Source organism: Petromyzon marinus, chromosome 26, assembly GCF_048934315.1.
Source record: "Petromyzon marinus isolate PM22_M1 ecotype Great Lakes invasive population chromosome 26, UKy_Petmar_22M1.pri1.0, whole genome shotgun sequence".
Taxonomy (NCBI): Eukaryota; Metazoa; Chordata; class Hyperoartia; order Petromyzontiformes; family Petromyzontidae; genus Petromyzon; species Petromyzon marinus.
Window position 1 is genome coordinate 6,916,529 of NC_133692.1, and position 19,538 is coordinate 6,936,066.

The following is a 19,538-nucleotide window of genomic DNA, read 5'->3' on the forward strand; positions in this document are numbered from 1 at the left end:
CAATCTCGATTCATAAGTGTACAGCTCCCAGTGGCTTCCTAATATCGGAAGGAAGAGCGTTCCAGACGGCCGCAGAAGCAGCGCATCTGAAACGAATTCGTTCACAATGCACAGAAGTGGGCAGCCTCCTCCTCCGCGTGCCCCCCCCCGCCCCACCCCTCTGCTGTGGCTGCTGCCACTCCGTTGTTAGTCTCGACCACCGGCCACCCACCACCACCACCATCATCATCATTACCACCTCTTCTCTATAGAAAAGTGTCTTGCCCAAGCCCCTCTAACTTTTATCAACGTGTTGATGCGTTCCACAAACGAAATGTTGATTGTTTGAGAAGGGGTTAATTGTATGTGCTGACATTCACGGGCAATATTCATTGCATTTACGATGCGTTAATTGTGGGTTTAGATCATCGCGTAAGTATAATGCCAATGTTTTACACTGTAACACACCCTCCACCACCCGACAGAACCAACACCTGATGATGCTGGTTGCAATCTCCAGCGAAACGTCGTTCGTGTAAAATTTTCAACATTTCTTCCCGCTTTTCAACATTCCAGCGGTTTTGCTGATTAACCAAATCAATCGGCGTATTACCGATTGATTTGGTTGGCTCTGTCGGGTAGCGGAGGGCTGCAGTTGAAATATTGACTTCATACACCACACGATGATCTAGCCCAAAACAAACGAATTCTGAATGAGAAAGGACGTTTACGTGGTTCAATGGGGGATGAGACCTCCCCACGCCGTGTCGCCTATGGAGGATGGATTGGCCGTTGTATAATGTGTCTGTTATGTTGTGTGTGTGTCGGTGGTTGTGAGCGTGTGTACGTGAGGTGTGGGGAACGGCAGCGTAGCGGTTGGTGCGCTGCGCTACGAAGCCCACGATTCGAGTTTGATTCCCACTCACGGCAAACACCAGTGACGTATATCTGAACCGGTCCTGGGCCTCCCTTAGCTCGACTCAGCCTCAAATGAGTTACCTGGTGCGGTGTGTAATAAACATCGCCACTCGGGAGACAAAGGCGGCCGGGCGTGGTGCTGGCCACCCACCCCCTCGTGTGCCGTGCCGGCCATCAAAGGTGCTACTCGCTAACAGCACTTGCCCCAAACGTCTGTTCAGGCTACACGGGGGATCTTTGTCTTTGTAAGGTGCATGATGTCGTATGCTGTATTGCATAGTATCAACAGCATCATTCCCCGTATGAGACAAACAACTCGTACGTGATAAATAAGTCGTGTCCACGTCGTTTTGTATACTGTAGTGGATAACAACGTAACTAAGTAGCGACTTTTAAACAGCATGTCAAATTAAAGCGTCCTCACAGACTATCCGAGGGGACACGTTTATAATGAATCGTAATCCTATCCGAGTTAATCTTTACTGCTAAATCCAAACTCACGAACTCATTCGATGGTCTATTCTTGTATATGCCAGCGATGTGTTCAGGAGCTAAACGACAATGTTGAACTCTGCTGGGCCACGACGAGAGGGCTTCGTTCGGTTTATTGGCGTTCCTCCTCCGTTGAAGAAGCGCAGACGACAGTGGGTGCACTATACACTGAGTTGATATACACATGCCTTTGTCAATCCACACTGCTGGATAAAGGCTTTTTACCCGACATGCTGTGTCTGTCATGGGGGTTTGTTTCGAGAATTCTTCACCACGGCTGGTCAGTGCGGGAGAGAGCGGAGGGGGCGGTGTTTATACCACTCGCCACTGGATATCGTGATCCGTGGTTTTGGGGAATTGAACTCAAGTGGCCCCAGGTTCGCTGCGCAACGTGCTATCCACCGCGCCACCGCAACGAATCGCCATCGCAAGATGAACAGGAGCGGCCTTGCAGTGTTCAGTTTACGCGCGCACGCACGCTGATGATGATTATGGTTCTGCTGCTGAGGATGATGCTGCTGCTGCTGATGATGATGATTCGTCTTCTTCACGGAGGCTTTCGCGGCCAATGTTATTCATAATAAAAGTAATTTTGGGTTAGATAGCGACACATTTATATTTACGCGATCTAAAGCAAGATGACTTTTATTTTGGATGAATCGTCTGTTGCCAATAGCAATAATAATGAGTCTGCTGCTATTGATAATATTGACGACGAGCTGTCGTTGCTGATGCTGCTGCTGTATTTTACTTCTGCCGATGATGAACAAACGCAAAGACCGACTCCTCATTTGGACGACTCGAGCACACGTGCAGGGGGAGGGGGGGGAGGAATCAACAGACATTGCCCGGCTCCTCATGAATCATTCACTCCCTGGCCGTGCCAACCACGCACAGAGAGAGAGCGTGAGAGGAGAGCGAGAGGTTGGCGGCGGGGGAGTGGGGAGAGAGAAAGAGCTGCCAGCCCACCCCAGCAAGATGTTATTTTTCCAAGGCTGAAACCAGATCCGGCAAACGGCTATAACCCCAACCGCGCTCTCCCGATTCGGGGGCGAGCCGATTCGGATCGCATGCGCGAACGCTGCGGTTGGGTGGCCGCTGTTCTCACGTTTCCACCCACACGGGGGTCTCTCGCTAGGATCATTGTTCAGTTTAGGGGGAGGGCAATGGGGAAAAGACGGGTGGAGATGGGGTTGATGCGGGGGAGGGGGGTGAGCTTATAGTTGTGGGGGACGGGGTAGGAGGGAGCGATTAGATAATAGAGTCACAGACACACTCGCCTATGAGCAAATCATTCAAGATGCGTGCCCCGTTCTCGTCGGGTTTTAAATGCTGAGCCCGGGTAGGGCCTGGCTCGCTCTCGGATGGGACACCGCTGCCTGCACCTCGCCTTGCTAAAGGAATACGCCCCGTGCCAACGGATGTGCGTCGCGTGTCAATCGAAACTAGAAGAGTCGAGGATAATTATGCTCTCAGTTCCGTGATCACAAAAGCCTTGGTCGGGAACGAAACTCCGGTCGCCGGGTGTGTAGCGCGAAGCGCGATCTACTGCCTACCTGTCATTCCGCAAAGACAAAGCTCCTTCCTGTAGCCTACGCAAACAATCTGTTGTGTTAACAATCTGCACGTGTTATGTTAGCGAGCACCTATGAAGGCCGACACGGCGCACGACGGAGTGGTGTGGCGAGAGGTGCGCGTGCCAATTAAACCAAGATTGCGTTAATTAGAGTCGGAACAAGACTAAGTTGGCCAGCGGAGTCCTCCAGGAGCCTCAGTCTTCGGACAGTCCACTCAGCCCCCACATCCTGTACCACATCATCCCATCGCTTCTCTAGCCGGTGCCGCGCCCGTTTAAGCCCCCCTCTCTATCCGGCCAAACAGAAGCTGATTGGGCATGCGGTTAGTTGAGAATTTCGGGCTACAGGACCCAGCCAACGCAGCCTTGCCTGCTGCATGAGGTCACCGATGACGGGGATTGTGTCCAGATCCTGTGAGCTCTTCACACTGTGTTCCAGTATTATAAGCCCCAGGATGACCGGCCTGAGCGTGTAAACATCAGAACACATTGATACACACGCGCGCGCGTGCTTTACGACCGTAGGCCATGCCGCTCGCCCCCTTCTATTTCTGTTAAATGCCTCCTCCTCAGAGGCATCCAAGACGGGCCAAGGGGACACCCGGCACGAAGCGATATTTTATCTTCCCCCACCGACCAACCTCCTCTCTCCCCTCCCCTCACTCCCCTCATCTCTCCTACTCCTATTCACTAAACGAACAAGTGGCAAATCACCTCCTTCTCCATCACCCCATGCACCCCCCCCACTCCCGTCCTCTCTCTCTATCCCTCACCCCATGCACCCCCTCGCTCCCGTCCTCTCTCCTACTCCTATTCACTAAACGAACACGTGGCAAGTCCTCTCTCTCTCTCCATCACCCCATGCACCACCCCCACTCCCCGGTCACGTCCCCTCCAACTTTTTCGTCCACACTGGAAACAAACTCGGTTGGATGACTGAGCCGTGTCTTTGATCATTTAGATTTGTATATGTGTAACAACAACAAAAACCACGACCTTAATTCAATAATAAGCGCACTAATTTGAGGTGTGCTTAATAAGTGGTCATTGACGATTTGAATTAAGTGTATTGCCAAACGTTGTTTTGTAGTAAACGTATTTCATTTGGTGATGCAATTGTTGCATGCGTTATGGATTCCGGAAATTATAACGTAGCATTCATTCGAAGACTAATCATTCGACTAATTCATATTATAATCGATAGAAGACCAAGCATGTGCAGAATAATTACTAGCAGAATAATCACGGACAAAGTGATCATTCGCATAATCAGCAAAATTATTATTCGCAGAATAATCATTAGCTGAATAATTAGTGAGATACGAATAGTTATTCGACTGATCATTGCAACAAGATAATGTTGAGCGAACTGCAGTTGAACAGCTTTAAAGTACATTTTTAAATTAAAGGAATTACACAAAGACACGAAAGTATCAATTTAATTATTAAATATATGACGTACGATTACAAAGTGATGTGAAAGTAATGTAGCAAGTTTCAGTTTGAATGACAAGCGTGCGGATTTTGTTGAACGGTTTTGCGGTTGTGTTGATATTTAATAGGCCAATGACCAGCCAATGATAAAACTATGAGCTTTTTTTCTTCTTCATTTTACCAGGTAAGGCCCACTGAGCTACAAGGCTCTTTTCCAGAAGCGACGTGGCTCTCACAAATGATCGCTCAACGAAGTGGCTTATCATCATGCGGAAATGTATACCAGCCAAACACTCGAAACGGGTGGTGTTGATTCTGAATGCGGAGGGGAAATTTAGGGGGATGCCAAAGAAACCACAAACAGAGAGACACAAAAAACTCCAAATATACAGGCGTCAGAGTCGGGCTTGAACCCACGACCTCCTGCATGCCAGGTGAAGTTTGAGGGAAGAGTCGGGAAGGGAGAGGGGGGGTGTGGGGGTAGGTGAGTGAGGGAGGGGGGTGAAGACGAGGAAGGGAGAGAGGGAGGGAAGGGGGCTGGGTGGAATAGATCTGCGCTTGCGGCACGCGATGGCAAACACAATCCGTGCTGCCAGGGAGCGAGAGAAAGACAGAAAGAGAGCGAGCCGCGGGTTTCAACGGCGGTAGCTTTGTACGCACCCATCAAGTGGGTGCCACGAGCAGTCGGCTTGCTTCGAAAGGCCATGACGATATTCATCATCATCATCACCATCATCACCATCAGCAGGAGCATCAACAGCTGAATCACAAGCATCATCATCACCATCATCACCATCAGCAGGAGCATCAACAGCTGAATCACAAGCATCATCACCATCATCATCACCATCAGCAGGAGCATCAACAGCTGAATCACAAGCATCATCACCATCATCATCATCACCATCAGCAGGAGCATCAACAGCTGAATCACAAGCATCATCATCACCATCAACACCATCAGCAGGAGCATCAACAGCTGAATCACAAGCATCATCATCACCATCATCACCATCAGCAGGAGCATCAACAGCTGAATCACAAGCATCATCATCACCATCATCACCATCAGCAGGAGCATCAACAGCTGAATCACAAGCATCATCACCATCACCATCATCACCATCAGCAGGAGCATCAACAGCTGAATCACAAGCATCATCATCACCATCATCACCATCAGCAGGAGCATCAACAGCTGAATCACAAGCATCATCACCATCACCATCATCACCATCAGCAGGAGCATCAACAGCTGAATCACAAGCATCATCACCACCATTACAGAGCGCGTCGTCTTTATCATCAGAATCTAGAGAGTGCTGTAATCATCATCACTTGTAGAGTGACACCATCGTCCTCCCGAGTGATCACCATCTTACAGAGTGTTAGTATCATCAGAATCGCATATCTATCGGGATCTTACAATCGTGGAGGCGAGCGTTGGTGGATCGCCCGAATGTTGTGAAACTCCTTTCCCGTGAGCGTCGAGGCGCCATATCCCGGCGTGCCAGCAGAAGGCAGTACACCAAGTGGACTCATCGCCCTCCCTTCCCATCTGTACGGGGATAGAGCGTTGCGCCCTCGCGGAAACGGGTTTTATCTAACTTCTATAAAGACACGTCATTCATTGACTGAAAACATCTTCAAATATTTAAAAACAATGAAGGACCCTCTTACAAAAGTCATACGACTCATTGTGGTTTCACTGCATACATTAAATTATTATTCTCATGCTCATCATCAACAGAGTAATCATCATCATCTAGAGAGTGACATCATCGTTATCTTACTGAGCGATATGATACTTTTCACCATCATCGAGAGAACGAAATCATCTGATCGTAATCTACAGTGATATCATTAACATATATTAACATAACGAATCAACAGACACGACATCTCCTCCAAATATCTGACCCTCCACTTAAAATAACATATTTTATTTTCCACATCCCATCAGCCACACTGGGTTGTTGGAGTGCATAATTTTTGCAGCATTTAATCGATGCAGGCAAAATCCTGGACCTGTTTCGAATTACAGCGTCTCGTCAGAAGAGTCAGGCTTGCTTGAAGCAACGCAGGTGAGTATCCATAATCAGGAACTCCTTAGTTTCAGTGGTACGGTGTGAGTGCGTCACCATCATCAGCATCATCAGAGAGAGTGCTCATAGATGGCTGATAGAGAGCGTGCTATGGGTTAGCCAAGTTGAACACAGAAACTACAACGAGACAACGCGTTTTACGCTGCCTTTAATAGACACTTAGCTGTACAAGAGTCACCATATTGGACATCGATAGACATCGAGATGTACAACAATTATTGACGAACATTGCAATGTACACAAGAGACGACGTTGCAGACATTGACGGACAACCGCTATAACCGACGTACAAATATTAACCCCCGCTGTGCCCCGACGAGAATATAAATAACCCGAACGAGATGCAAGGACGACATTCGCAACAACGAGTCTGCGAGCAAAACAGCATCTGTACAGAATATATACAAGCGTATAAATACATTCACGTGGGGGGGAGGGGGGGTGGGATTTGATTGTGTACACGGTGTGCACTGCGGGAGTTTACAACTCCGGGCGGCAGAAGAAGAGAGTGGGATGACGATTTCTCTCGCCAAGGGGAGGAGTCGTGATTCTCACGAGTCGTCACAGTGTACACTTGGCACTTGGGGTTCCGCGCACGATGTGCAAAACTTTCTTCTCTCCGGATATCCGAGGGCCGTTGTCTCGCATCAAGTAAATCGTAAGGACTGGGTTGTGAGGCTGTCGATGTGTGTCGTTTTACTTGTGTGTGTGTGCGTGTGCGTGTGTGTGTGTGTGCGTGCGTGTGTGTGTGCGTGCGTGTGTGCGTGCGTGCGTGCGTGTGTGCGTGTGTGTGTGTCGCGAGCTGTTGAGCACTTCGCTGCGCTCCGAACCCGCCGGCGACCCGGGTTCGATTCCCGCACGCGGCCAACACTAGCGGCGATCGTCTGAACCGGTCCTGGGCCCTCCCCTAGGTCGACTCAGACTCAAATGAGTACCTGCTGCGATGCGTAAACATCGCCACACGCGGGAGACAAAGGCGGCCGGGCCGTGGTGCTGGGCCACCCCCCCCCTCCTCGTGTGCCGTGATGGCCTTCATAGGTGCTCGCTTACAGCACTTGCCCCAACAGTCTGTTAAGGATATAGGGGGATCTTTGTCTTTGTGGTATATGGGTTCGATTCCAGGCCACGGATAGACATTCGTAGTGCGTGGTATCTGAAAACCTTTGATCTGGGCCTCCTACTGCCGGCCATGAATAACGAGTACCTGGTGCGGTGTGTAAACATCAACATTGGGGAGACAAAGGCGGCCGGGCGTGAATTCGACCACACCAACCACCCCCATCTGGCGAGCCGCGTCGCCCTCAATAGGTGCTCGCTAACAGCAGTCGCCCCACGAGAGTCTACATCGGTGGCGGAAGATCTCTGCCGTCGGGAGAGTGTTTGTCCGTGTGAGAGAGGGCACCATGGGAGTGTATCAGTGCATGCGTGTGTACATTTGGGAGAGGAAGAGAGAGAGAGAGAGTGCATGGAGGAGCTTACACAAACACACCTGAGCAAACAATACCACGTCACGTCTCGCAAGGTCGCACCGCTAACACCATTCGTACTGCTCCACTCCTTCACCTCCCCTCTTGTCACCCCCGGGCCTCCCCTAGATCGACTCAGCCTAAACGAGTACCGGGTTCGCCGTGTAAATATCGGCAGTGGGGAGACAAAGGCGGCCGGGCGTGGCGCTGGCCACCCACCCCCGTCGTGTGCCGTGCCGGCCTTCGTAAGGTGCTCGCTTACAGCACTTGCCCCAACAGTCTGTTGAAGGCTATACGGGGGATCTTTGTCTGCGTGTGTATATGTGTGTGTGTACGTGCGTGCGAGTCTGTTCTTACGTCTGCTTATATACAATGTGGTATGTGTGTGTCCGTCCATTTGTCTCTGCGCGTGTCTATGTGCGTATGTACGCACGTGTGTGTGTGTGTGGCACGGTGCCGCTCCCTCACAGCACTTGCCGCAACAGCCTATTAAAGGTGACACGTGGGGATCTTTGTCGTCGTGTGCACACGTGTGCCTCACACCTGCACACGTGTGCCTCACACCTGCACACGTGTGCCTCACACCTGCACACGTGTGCCTCACACCTGCACACGTGTGCCTCACACCTGCACACGTGTGCCTCACAGCTGCACACGTGTGCCTCACACCTGCACACGTGTGCCTCACACCTGCACTCGTGTGCCTCACAGCTGCACACGTGTGCCTCACACCTGCACACGTGTGCCTCACACCTGCACACGTGTGCCTCACACCTGCACTCGTGTGCCTCACAGCTGCACACGTGTGCGGCACAGCTGCACACGTGTGCCTCACACCTGCACACGTGTGCCTCACAGCTGCACACGTCTGCACCCGTCAGCCTCACCACCTTCTGCCACACGCTCCGCGCAGGTGCAACGCGATTGTCGGACTGCACGAACAACATCCTCGTAAGCCATTTTAAACCAATACATATTAAATTACCTAATTATTTATAAATACAACCCATAGCCGCCTCGCATAGTACGGCCATTTGCATTTCATACGAATATTGTAATATTTTCTTGCAAATCTGTACGTCACCTTTGCAAAGTGATTTCATCTCGTGCGTCAACTGCGCCTCTTCTCGTGTATACCGACACTTTTTGTCTCGACTATCTTCTCGCCCTGATTCGCTCGCGTTGTGCTCCGTTCAAGTGCACGGCCGCATTCTCCGAATTGTAAGACGCTCCGGAGAAGAAGACGCAACTCAAAACTTGTGCGTGGTGTGAGTCAAGTTACACACAACCCTGGTGTTTCACACACACACGCACACAGCTCCCGGATTATAAGACGCAACCCGCAACTTTTGCTTTAAAATAAAAGGGGGGGGGGGGAGTGCGTGTTCTAATCTGGGGCAATACGGTAATGTTAAATTTATTTTTAAAAATGCAGTATGTGCATCTCAGCCCATCATCTTTATCTTGGTCGACAAATCCCTACGACTTTATGGGAAGTCAACAGCGGTTTTGTTTAACGCGTCGTAGGCTTTCGCGACCAATACTATTCATAATAAAGGTTGTTTTGGGTTTCGATCGTGTAAGTATAAATGTTGTGTCGTAGCCCCCCCCCACCACCCGACGCAACCGGTAAGGTTTGTCACGTGAACAAAAACGTGACAATTAGTTACCGCTTCAGCCCACCGGTGTGTTGGAGAGTAAATCCACATTTACAATACGAGTAGGATGTTTCGCTGGTAATTACATCCAGCATCATCGGCCGATTTACCAGAAGAAGAAAAACCTTAATTACGAACACGTAGGCTTTCGCGACCAACAGCATCCGTAATACAGGTTTTTTTGTGGGGTTAGATCGCATAAATATATAAATGTGTCGTTAAAACCCGCCACCACCCGACACAGCCAACTAGTAAGGGTTGTCACGTAAACAGAACGTGGCCAATTCGTCACTAGTACAGCACACCGGTGTGTTGGAGAGCCAAGCCACAACATTTACAATTGTTTAGGTGACAACCCTTACTAGTTGGCTGTGTCTGGTGGTCGCGGGTTTAACGACACATTTACATATTTACGCGATCTAACAAAAACAAACTCTATTATCAGTCGTTTTCTTGTAGATTGACTGCTCCCTGCCATAGCAATCTGGAATTACCATCACTGCTTCGGAAAAGCCAAAGTTTATGTGCGCACTAATTCAAGTGTTTATATTTGTGCATGTACAATCACTTTATCGATCCCCTGCTGGATGGACGAGAGTCTCCCCCACGTAGTATGGGTTCGTGGGGATTGTTTTGACCATGCTTCACCACGCTGGTGTGTCCTCGCCCGTGAAGGTGGAGTGCATAGCACAGTTTCACAACACGACGTCTTTCCGTAGCAGCCTGTAGCACCTGCTTCACGCATGCATAGTGGTTGCCCATTCAAGCACTACCCAGGCTCAAATCTGCTTAGCTTGGCTTCCGAGATCTACGAGTGCAGAATAATTGGGGGAATCAGGCTGGATGTGGTGAGAGAGGAAGGTTGTAAGTTCATGTTTTATTTGAGGCTCCACTCAACCTATCATCCCCTCCCCTGGTTGATAAATCGGGTACCGCATTGTTAGAGGTCACGAGAAGTCGTTCTATAGGGCCAATGGGCCCTTGCCCGATTAATGCGGATTGTCCACCTCTGGTTCAGGATTTCCAACAGCGATGGGCTGGACTGACCGGGGAGATTTGTTTCTATCCTCTGATTGTATTCCAATCGTGCTATGGGTGTGACATCGTGAGATGAAGACTCCATTCACTCGGGACTCTCACAAGAGCACCGCGTCATCCCGTACGAGAAAATGACCCTGCGGAAGAGAAGGTCGCAGAACTACTTTTGAGTTCCATTTAAATCGCCTCTGGAACACACTGTCGGTTGCTTCACTCTTTCTCGTGCCTTGCTAGAGGTATTATAATGTGTCATATAGGCTGACGTCTTAGGGCAGACATTTCGGTCAATGTCTCTTCTTCAGACAAGAGAAGGGCTATTGCCCCCGAAACATCCACCTGCTATGTATATTTTTTTGTTTCATTATGAAGAATTGTTAATCACCAACGTGGTGTTGTTCTTAACAATGCATATCGTCTACTGGCGACGCTGTCGCTTAAATTGTCTCCTATTTACAAATATTTAACCCTTAACATTTAGCGGTACAAAGAGCAAACATCGACAAACTGTTAAATCGTGATCTTAACACTCGTGTTTGTTTTCTCTCTCTCTCTCTCTTAGATGTTTATAATGTGCCCTTACTCGAGTGCTAAGTGCCTCATTGGCGACACGTGCTTTCTGACTGTAAGCTCCGCGTTCTGCAGGCGGGAGGCTCTCGGCACGAGGCCGTGGGGAGCCGCTCGGGCACGAGGCCGTGGGGAGCCGCTCGGGCACGACGCAAAACAGAGAGCCTGAAACCGCTTCCTGCGACCGTTCGCCCAGCGCGCGTCTCTCTCTCTCTCCCTCCCTTCCTCTCTCCCTATATTTGCTGAATGTCCGTAGGTGTTTTTTTGAGCGCTCTTCAGACCGAAACTGAAACCGGTGTGGGCCATCTCCACGCAGCCTGAGACTGGGAGCTTCCATTCACCCCACCCCCGCTCTCCAAAGTGCTCAGAAGCGTTAATGACCGTAGCTGCCTGTGTCTAGTTTTTCTCTCTTGTTTCTGCCGATTGGCAAACCACCTTCCCACCAACCCCCCAAGCCCATCCCACCCCCAACCCACCTCCACCCATCGCATCCACGCAACTCAGTCAGTGGCTCGGCAAATTGTTCGCCGTCTCGTATTTTAGGATACAGCGTCCGCTGTCCCCACCCCCACCCGCGCCAATCTCGAAATCTCGCTCGGTGCTCAGCGACAACGAGAATCCCGAACCTACACCACGGGTTCGAGCGTCCTCCTGGTCGTCGAGATTCCCCGAATCGCGCTCCCCTCCTCCGCCCCGCCATGCGGCGCCACCCCCTCCACCAACGGCGTCGTTTCGTCGATGCTCCGCACGCTGTCCCTGGCGACGCTCGTCGCGCTCTCGAGGTCGCCCGTCGCCAGGGACGGCCGCCTCTCGTCCAGCTCCCGCGCGCTGCACGGCGACATGGGCGCCTCCACCGCCCTCGTGGCGTCGAACTGGCCGTAGTCCACTCGGTAGTGATCGCCCTCTTGGCGCAGCACCGGTCGGAACTCGTGGCCCCACAGGATTTCGCTCGCCAGGTAGGAGCTGCGCGCCTGCGTCGTCATCGCCGTGGCCTCCACCATGCCCTCCAGGATGACCACGATCTCCATGTCGTCGTAGTCGTCGTCGCCGCCGTCTAAGTTGTCGCCGCCGTTGCCGGCGCATCCCGCCTCGAGGCTACTCCTGCTCATGTCGTACAGGGGGCTTCGCTCGTCGATTTCGTGCACCACTGTGTAGGGCGACACGAGGAAGATTCTGTCGAGGCCCGTGTCGAAGCCGACGTTCACGTCGTCCTGCCTCATCACCACGTAGTTACGCTCCGCCGATCTCGTCCGGATGAGCTGCGCGCGGACGTGCGCCTCCACGATGTGACTCCTCCGTAGGTTGCCCACGCGCCACTCGAGGTAGCGCCTGCCGCCCCTCTCGTTCACCACGGCCTTGTCGCTGAAGCGCAGCGTCCGCGCGCGCTTCTTGGGCCGGGCCATCTTGGCCATGATCACGCCGATGGTGAAGCAGTCGACGAGGCAGCCGACGATCGACTGAGCGACGACGGCGACGATGGCGACGGCGCACTCCTCGGTGACGCAGCGGAAGCCGTAGCCGATCGTCGTCTGCGTCTCGACCGAGAAGAGGAACGCCGACACGAAGCCGTTGACGTTGGTGACGCAGGGCGGGCGCGGCGCCGTCGCCGCCGACGCCGACGACGACGCCGCCGCCGCCGCCCTGGGGCCTCGCGCCGCCGTGTCCCCGTGCCACCACGCGGCCAGCCAGAAGACGAGCGCGAAGAGGAGCCACGACAACAGGAAGGCGACGACGAAGACGGCGAAGGCCGCGCGCCAGCGAGCGTCCACGCACGTCGTGAAGAGGTCGGCGAGGTACCTCGGCCAGCGGTCGTCCATGCCGGTCACTTGCACGTTGCAGCGGCCGTCCTTGTTGACGAAGCGCGGGCGACTGCGACGCCGCGGGCTCCTGGTCATCGACGGCGACGGCCGCTGGCCCTGCGTGCCGTTGGAGGCGTTGGGGCTCGAGGTCAAGGCCGTGGTCAGCGTGGTGCTGCCCGGGGCCGGCGGGGCGTCGACGGCGATGTTGTTGATGTTGTTGTTGTAGTGGCGCGCGCCGATGAGGGGCTCCGTGGGCGGGTTTCTCATTGCCAGCTCGCGGGGGTTTGTGGCGACTGAGCTGCTCATAGTGGTCATCAACATGAGTTGACAGTCGACCAAGAAACAGCTTAATATAAAAAAAGATGTATACTATACAAATGCTACTCGACCTCCAACATAAACTACTGGACTCTCTGGGGGCTGCAGGGAGACAGCGTGAGACTTCACAGACGAAGGACTCTGGACAGAGTCCTTTGTCCGAGTCCTATGCACCGAGTCGCTTGCCTGGACTGATCTCGTGACGCGAACAGGAGTTGGCGTGAAACGTGTTCCTTGTGCGCGCCCGGGTCGGGGATCGGTCGAGGGCGTTTCCGCGAAGGGAGGCAGCTCAGACTGCGTCGAATGGAGCTGGAACCCAGAGAATGAAGAAACAAGGAGTCCAAAGGGTTCAATTTTTAGTTTCGTCTTGAGGGCGCGGTGGTAATGTCCTGTAAAACACAAAGAGACAACACACACACACACGGTAGCACTTACGCAAAAAACATTGAGAAAGACAGAGACCCCCCCCCCCCCCACCAAGTAGCCCGCATATAACAGATGTGGCAAGTGCTGTGAGCGAGCACCTCTTAACGCACAAACAGGGGTGGTGGTGGTGGTGGTCTCAACACGTGTGTGTATGTGTGCTGAACTTCTCTCGCACCGTACGTAGCCAACCGAACTCACGGTCGCACGTATCTGCAGTACCGGGGGGGGACTACTAATTGTACGCTGAGTCGACCTAGAGGAGGGAAACGCGAGGTTTCGATGACATGCCACTGGAGAGACGATGTCACACGCCGACCCTTGCTTACTGCTGTAACTTCATTGTTTTTGTTTCGTTTTTGTCATCTTGCTACCCATGGTCACTCTTGCAAATAGGACTCATCCTGCTCTCGTGAGTTATCCCCTGGTTAAGTAATAAAGGCGTGAACTTGAAACGCACGTGCACGAAAACACCGATGATATGTATCAAACCCACACCCACATACGCGTCCACACTCATTCACACACACATACAAAGACAGAGATCCCCCCTATAACCTTAACAGACTATTGGAGCAAGTGCTGTTAGCGAGCACCGGCACGGTACACGAGGGGGTGGGTGGCCAACACCACGCCCGGCCGCCTTTGTCTCCCTAATGCCGATGTTTCCACACCACACCAGGTACTCATTTGAGGTTGAGTCGACCTAGGGAAGGCCCAGGACCGATTCATATATTCGTCACATTCACAAAACAACCAACCCCATCATCTCTCATTCACAACGCGTCAACTGCCTCTCCCTCTTTCTCGCTTATCAAAAGACAAATATCCCCCGTATAGCCTTAACATACTGTAGGGGCAAGTGCTGTTAGCGAGCACCTATGATGGCCAGCACGGCACACGCCCGGCCACCTTTGTCGCCCTAGTGGCAATGTTTACACACCGCACCAGGTACTCATTTGAGGCTGATTCGACCTAGGGGAGGCCCACGACCAGATAATCATCACTGGTGTTGGCCGTGTGCGGGAATCGAACTCGGGTCGTCAGCTTTGTATCACAGCGTGCTTACCGCTACACTACCGCTCCCCACTTTCTCTCTATCGTGCGCACACACACGTGCACACACACACACACGTGCGCACACGCACGCCACCAGGTTGCGCCAGCACACATCCGCACACACGGACACACGGACACACACCCTGGACGCGTGCCTCAAATCTGCTCGAGTCACCCGACCCTGGCTCGCTCGTCGCCTTCATTTGCTCGAGTTAAAGGGCGCCAGCGATGCACAATGAGATATCGCCTCCACCAGAGGCGACTGCCACTGCTCGGATCAAATGCGCGCGTCACACGCACCCGCGCGTCGGCCACGTGCTGCGTCTCGGCCTTAGCCTCAACATTTACCTGCGGTATTCATTGATCCACGCAGAAAAGCCATCACGAGTAGTACGACTTTTGTATTCATTTTATAAACATTTTCCAGCCAATTTATGATGAGCGATTTTATGCACATGGGGAGGAAACCGGAGCAACTATGCCCGAATGACCACCCACCCACCTCACTCCACGCCTACCCAAGAACCGCCCCGTCGGCCTCCCTGTGCAGTTGCACCGCCTGCACACTCGCTAGCTACCGCCACCGCCACTCACTCTGAATGTGAAGGACGAAGCGAACTGTGGATGAGTGAGAGGGTGTGTGGGACAGGTGCTGGTTTGGTCAAACTTGAGGGTTGGTGGGGGGGACAGAGGTGGGGGGGGGGATTGAGGGGCATTGGGGGAAGACAGAGGGAGCCCGGAGGGGGGAAGGCGCTTCAGGAATTTGTGGAAATGAAGAAGAGAAGCCTCTTTGTTAACGCGGAGTGCGAGGGCAGCCGACAGCTGACTCGGGCGCCAGGAGGCTTTCTGACGCAACACTGAGTGGACACGCACACACACACACACGCTCGCATGTGTACACACGTATACACTCACTCACAATCTCACACGCGTGCACGTGTGCACAAAGACACGGGTCCCCCCGATTAGGCTCGAACAGACGACTGGGGCGAGTGCCGTTCGCGAGGACTCATGGAGGTCGGAGCGGTGTGGCTAACACATTGGGCGGCCAGCGCTGACGTTGACACAGCCACACCAGGTAGCGATTTGAGGCTGTGTCGGCACAGGACCGGTTCAAAAAATCGCCAGCGTTATTCGTCGTGGGCGAGAATCTAACTGGGGTCGCACACAGTTAGAAGCACAGGGTTGGCTTGCGACAAGTGAATGCGTGCGCGTTGAGCTTCTTTCGCACCGTACGTAGCCAACCTTGCTAATCGGAGGTGCCGGAGGACAACAAATGTCCTCGCCTTACTTTTGACCGTCCCTTACGTTCTCGTCTGTAGGTGAGACCGATAGAGTGAGCATCGCGTGAGCTTTACTTTCAGAACCTGAAACTCATAGCCCCCCCCCCCCCCCCTATTCCCTCGCCTTGCCCCCCCCCCGCCTCCCACTTGATGTGCACGTGCGTTGGTCGCCTGTGACGTGGGCACTCTTAGGGCTCCAGTGTCAACTTCACTCATTCGCAATCCGGATGCGTGGACCTGCGCGTGGCTTCTTAAGCCACCGCTGCGCACACAATCGCCCTCGAATCCGGGTGTGCGAATCATTAGACTCGTACAGACACTCGCGTACACGCACGGGAATCACATACGGAACCTCACATGCATGCACGTGCATACCGAAAAAGATCCCCCCCTGTACAGCCTTAACCGACTGTCGGGGCAAGCGCTGTAAGGGAGCACCTATTGAGGTGGGTGGCCGGCACCACGCCCCGGACGCCTTTGTCTCTCCGGTGCCTCATTTGGGACTGAGTCAACCGAGGGAAGGCACAGGACCGGTTCCGATAATCGTCATCCCGCGTTGGAGGTCGTGAGCGGCAAACGAACTCGGGTCGCCGGGTTCGTAGCGCAGCGCGCCAACCACTGCACCACCGCTCCCCGAGTGCAAACACGCGCCGACACACACAAGCACCAACGCCAAAGACAAACATGCCCGTGTAGCCTTTGACAGGCGATAGGTTGCAAGTTCTGTTCGCGAGCACTTAATAAGCTCGGGACAATGCACGAGAATCCCGTGAGGTTAATATGACGACCGCCAGCTCGCCCACCCGCCTTTGTCTTCCCAATGCTGATGCTTTACACCCTGCAGGAGATGCTAGAAAAAAGTTGAGTTTAAAGTATGGATACTGTTGGCCTCCGGGCAGCTGATGGATGTGTGGCAGCTGATGGATGTCTGGTTCGTGCGCGTGTGTGTGGCTGGGATATGTGCTTGTGTGTCAGTGGCCAACAACAGTGACGATGATCTGACCCGGTCCTGGGCCTTCCCTAGGTCAACTCAGCCTCAAATGTGTACCTAATGTGGTGTATTTATCACCACTGGGGATACAAAGGCGGCTAGGTGTGGTGCTAACCACCTACCTCCTCGTGTGCCGTGGTGGCCTTCAAAGGTGCTCGCTGACAGCACTCGCCCCAACAGCCCGTGGAGGCTATACGGGGGATCTTTGCCGTGGCGTGAGCGTGCGTGTGATATGTGTGTGTGTGTGAGTATGTCAGTGCTGTTGCTCTTGCTGAAAGTACCCTACACACCCTGGAGGCTGCAGGCTGTACGCGCCATGCGTGTGCGCGTGTACGAGTATCAGCCTGGGGGCGCGTGTGTACGGCGTGCGCGATATGCCGTGGTGGCAATGTGTGGTGAGTGATGTCTGTATGCATCGCGTGACCCGAAGTGCGCGTGTTTGGTGGGGGGAGCGGTGGCGCAGTGGTTAGCGCACGACGCTATGGACCTTGCTACTCAAGCTAAGTTGAACTATTTAAAAAAAACGGTCCTGAGACTCCCCTTGCAACAACCGTCAATGCCCAACGTGGTGAAGTATGGTCAAACTACCCCGATAACCCACTCAGCGTGGAGAGGCCTTCATCCAGCAGTGGATTTATAAATGGAATACATATTGTGACTTTTTAGAGCCAAGAGCTAGTTGTGAATGCCTGCATGCTCATGACGGGACCCATTAAACTTACCCTTGACCTCTCCAGAAAGTGGTACTTAATTTATCGACCCAGTTGAACTAAGGGATGAATCGACCAGCCGGCCAGGATTTGAACTTACATCTTTGCAAGTTTCTGTCGTTACACTCGACAATGCTCAAACTACCTCGCAAACTATCGTAAGTTCAAATTCAAGTTGGACGGTCAACTCATCGCATCAACCCTCTGAGATCGATCAAATACGCACCGCTTTGTGGGAGGTCAACAGCCGTTCACCATCGTTAACGTATAGACAGAACCTCGCCATGGAAATGTGGAATTTTCACCAGTATCCTTGATTAAGAATAACGTCGGAGTGGCAGTTAAGAGAGGGAACACACCCGAGAGAGATGACATCTACCGGGGAGATGGAGCGGTGAATTCCGCTCCTGTTGTGCTGTGCCGAGTCTTAAATCGCAGGATCGTGAGAGATGGTGATGGATTATGAGAGGTTTGCATCGAGCAGTGGATTGATCATGGCTGATGCTGATGCATTGACACTCGCTAACAGCCCTTTTCATCCACACACACTTAGCCGAGCGAGTATTACTTTGGATAATGCATTCGACAAGAACGCTGCCTTGAAGGGGAAAATTACATACCTAGATAATAGGCGACGTTTCGGACCAATGGTCCTTCGTCATGGCAGGACAACTGACAAAGCTGAGCGCCTCCACCACTTCTCGTCCGAGCATGTACATAGCCAAGGTGCGCTTTTAACTCACATCGACTTTTATATTTACGCGCGCGAAGAAAGTTGCTCACACTTACCTCTGCTGGATTGCCTTGCAGGGCTCTGAGGTCTGGGACCATCACCCACATTCCATTCAAATGCCCTCGGGTCTTGGCCGGTAGCCAGGGGGGGGCAGCCAGGGGGCAGTCAGGGGGCGCAGTGTGGCAGCCAGGTGCGCACACCTCCGTTGCTACACTGGAACGGACCCCCCCCCCCCCTCTCTCTCTCTCTCTAATATCCTCTCCACTCGTTCCGGTGTCCAATCCGCGTTCACAATTCACTCGCGCCGCTCTTCCCAAACACCCAAAATGCGGCAATGACTCCGCCGCTGTTCTAACCATACACGCGACGTCGCATCATGCAACTCGCGTAACTTATTGATGTGTAACTTTAGCGCTGCCGTGTGTGTATGATTGCGTCTGTATACGAGTGGGTGTTGATATGAAATAGACGCGCGAGTTGTGTGTGTGTGTGTGGTTGTTGTTGTTGATTTTGCTGTGTAAGGCGCTTGTTTCTAATCTGCGGGTCGCTGCCGCCGCTGCTACAAGGAGCGGTGGAGGGTTGTGATCTCTGGGTCTGTGTGCGCGTCGCCGTCTCCCTCCGCCGGAGTTTTTATCCGACTTCTCAAGCCTGCAACAGCTGTTGGGGGGGGGGGGGGATGGTCGTGGTGACGTGTTGGAGTGGCCTCCTTCTTTCTCGCCTCCCTCCCTCCCCTCTCTCCAACGCTCCCTCCCCTCGGTCATCCGCCCGTCCCTCCCTCCTCCCCATACCAATCCCAGCATCACTGCCCCCTTCTCCCATTGCCCCCGCGGCGGCTTCGAGTAGGGGCGTTGGGGGCAGCGGAGAGGGGGCTGGGGGCAATTTGCCTCGGGCATCACAATAAAGAAGTGCCCTACGGAGGGCATGTTTCCTTGCCACTGTTGAGTAAATGGTGGAGGTGGGGGGGGGGGGGCACGTGGCATTTATGAACTCTG

At 53.1% G+C, this 19,538-nt stretch overlaps 1 protein-coding gene across 1 annotated transcript; it reads right to left on the reverse strand.

Annotated features, from left to right (window-relative positions):
* Window positions 1-6,635: 6,635 nt before the first annotated feature.
* Window positions 6,636-19,312, reverse strand: LOC116946221 (ATP-sensitive inward rectifier potassium channel 12-like). Its single transcript, XM_032961217.2, has 2 exons — window positions 18,603-19,312; window positions 6,636-13,736 (listed from the first exon to the last, which is right to left on the reverse strand). Exon 2 carries the CDS (start codon window positions 13,348-13,350, stop codon window positions 11,857-11,859), a length of 1,494 nt encoding a protein of 497 aa, XP_032817108.2. The 5' UTR covers window positions 13,351-13,736; window positions 18,603-19,312; the 3' UTR covers window positions 6,636-11,856.
* Between the last annotated feature and the right edge of the window lie 226 nt (window positions 19,313-19,538).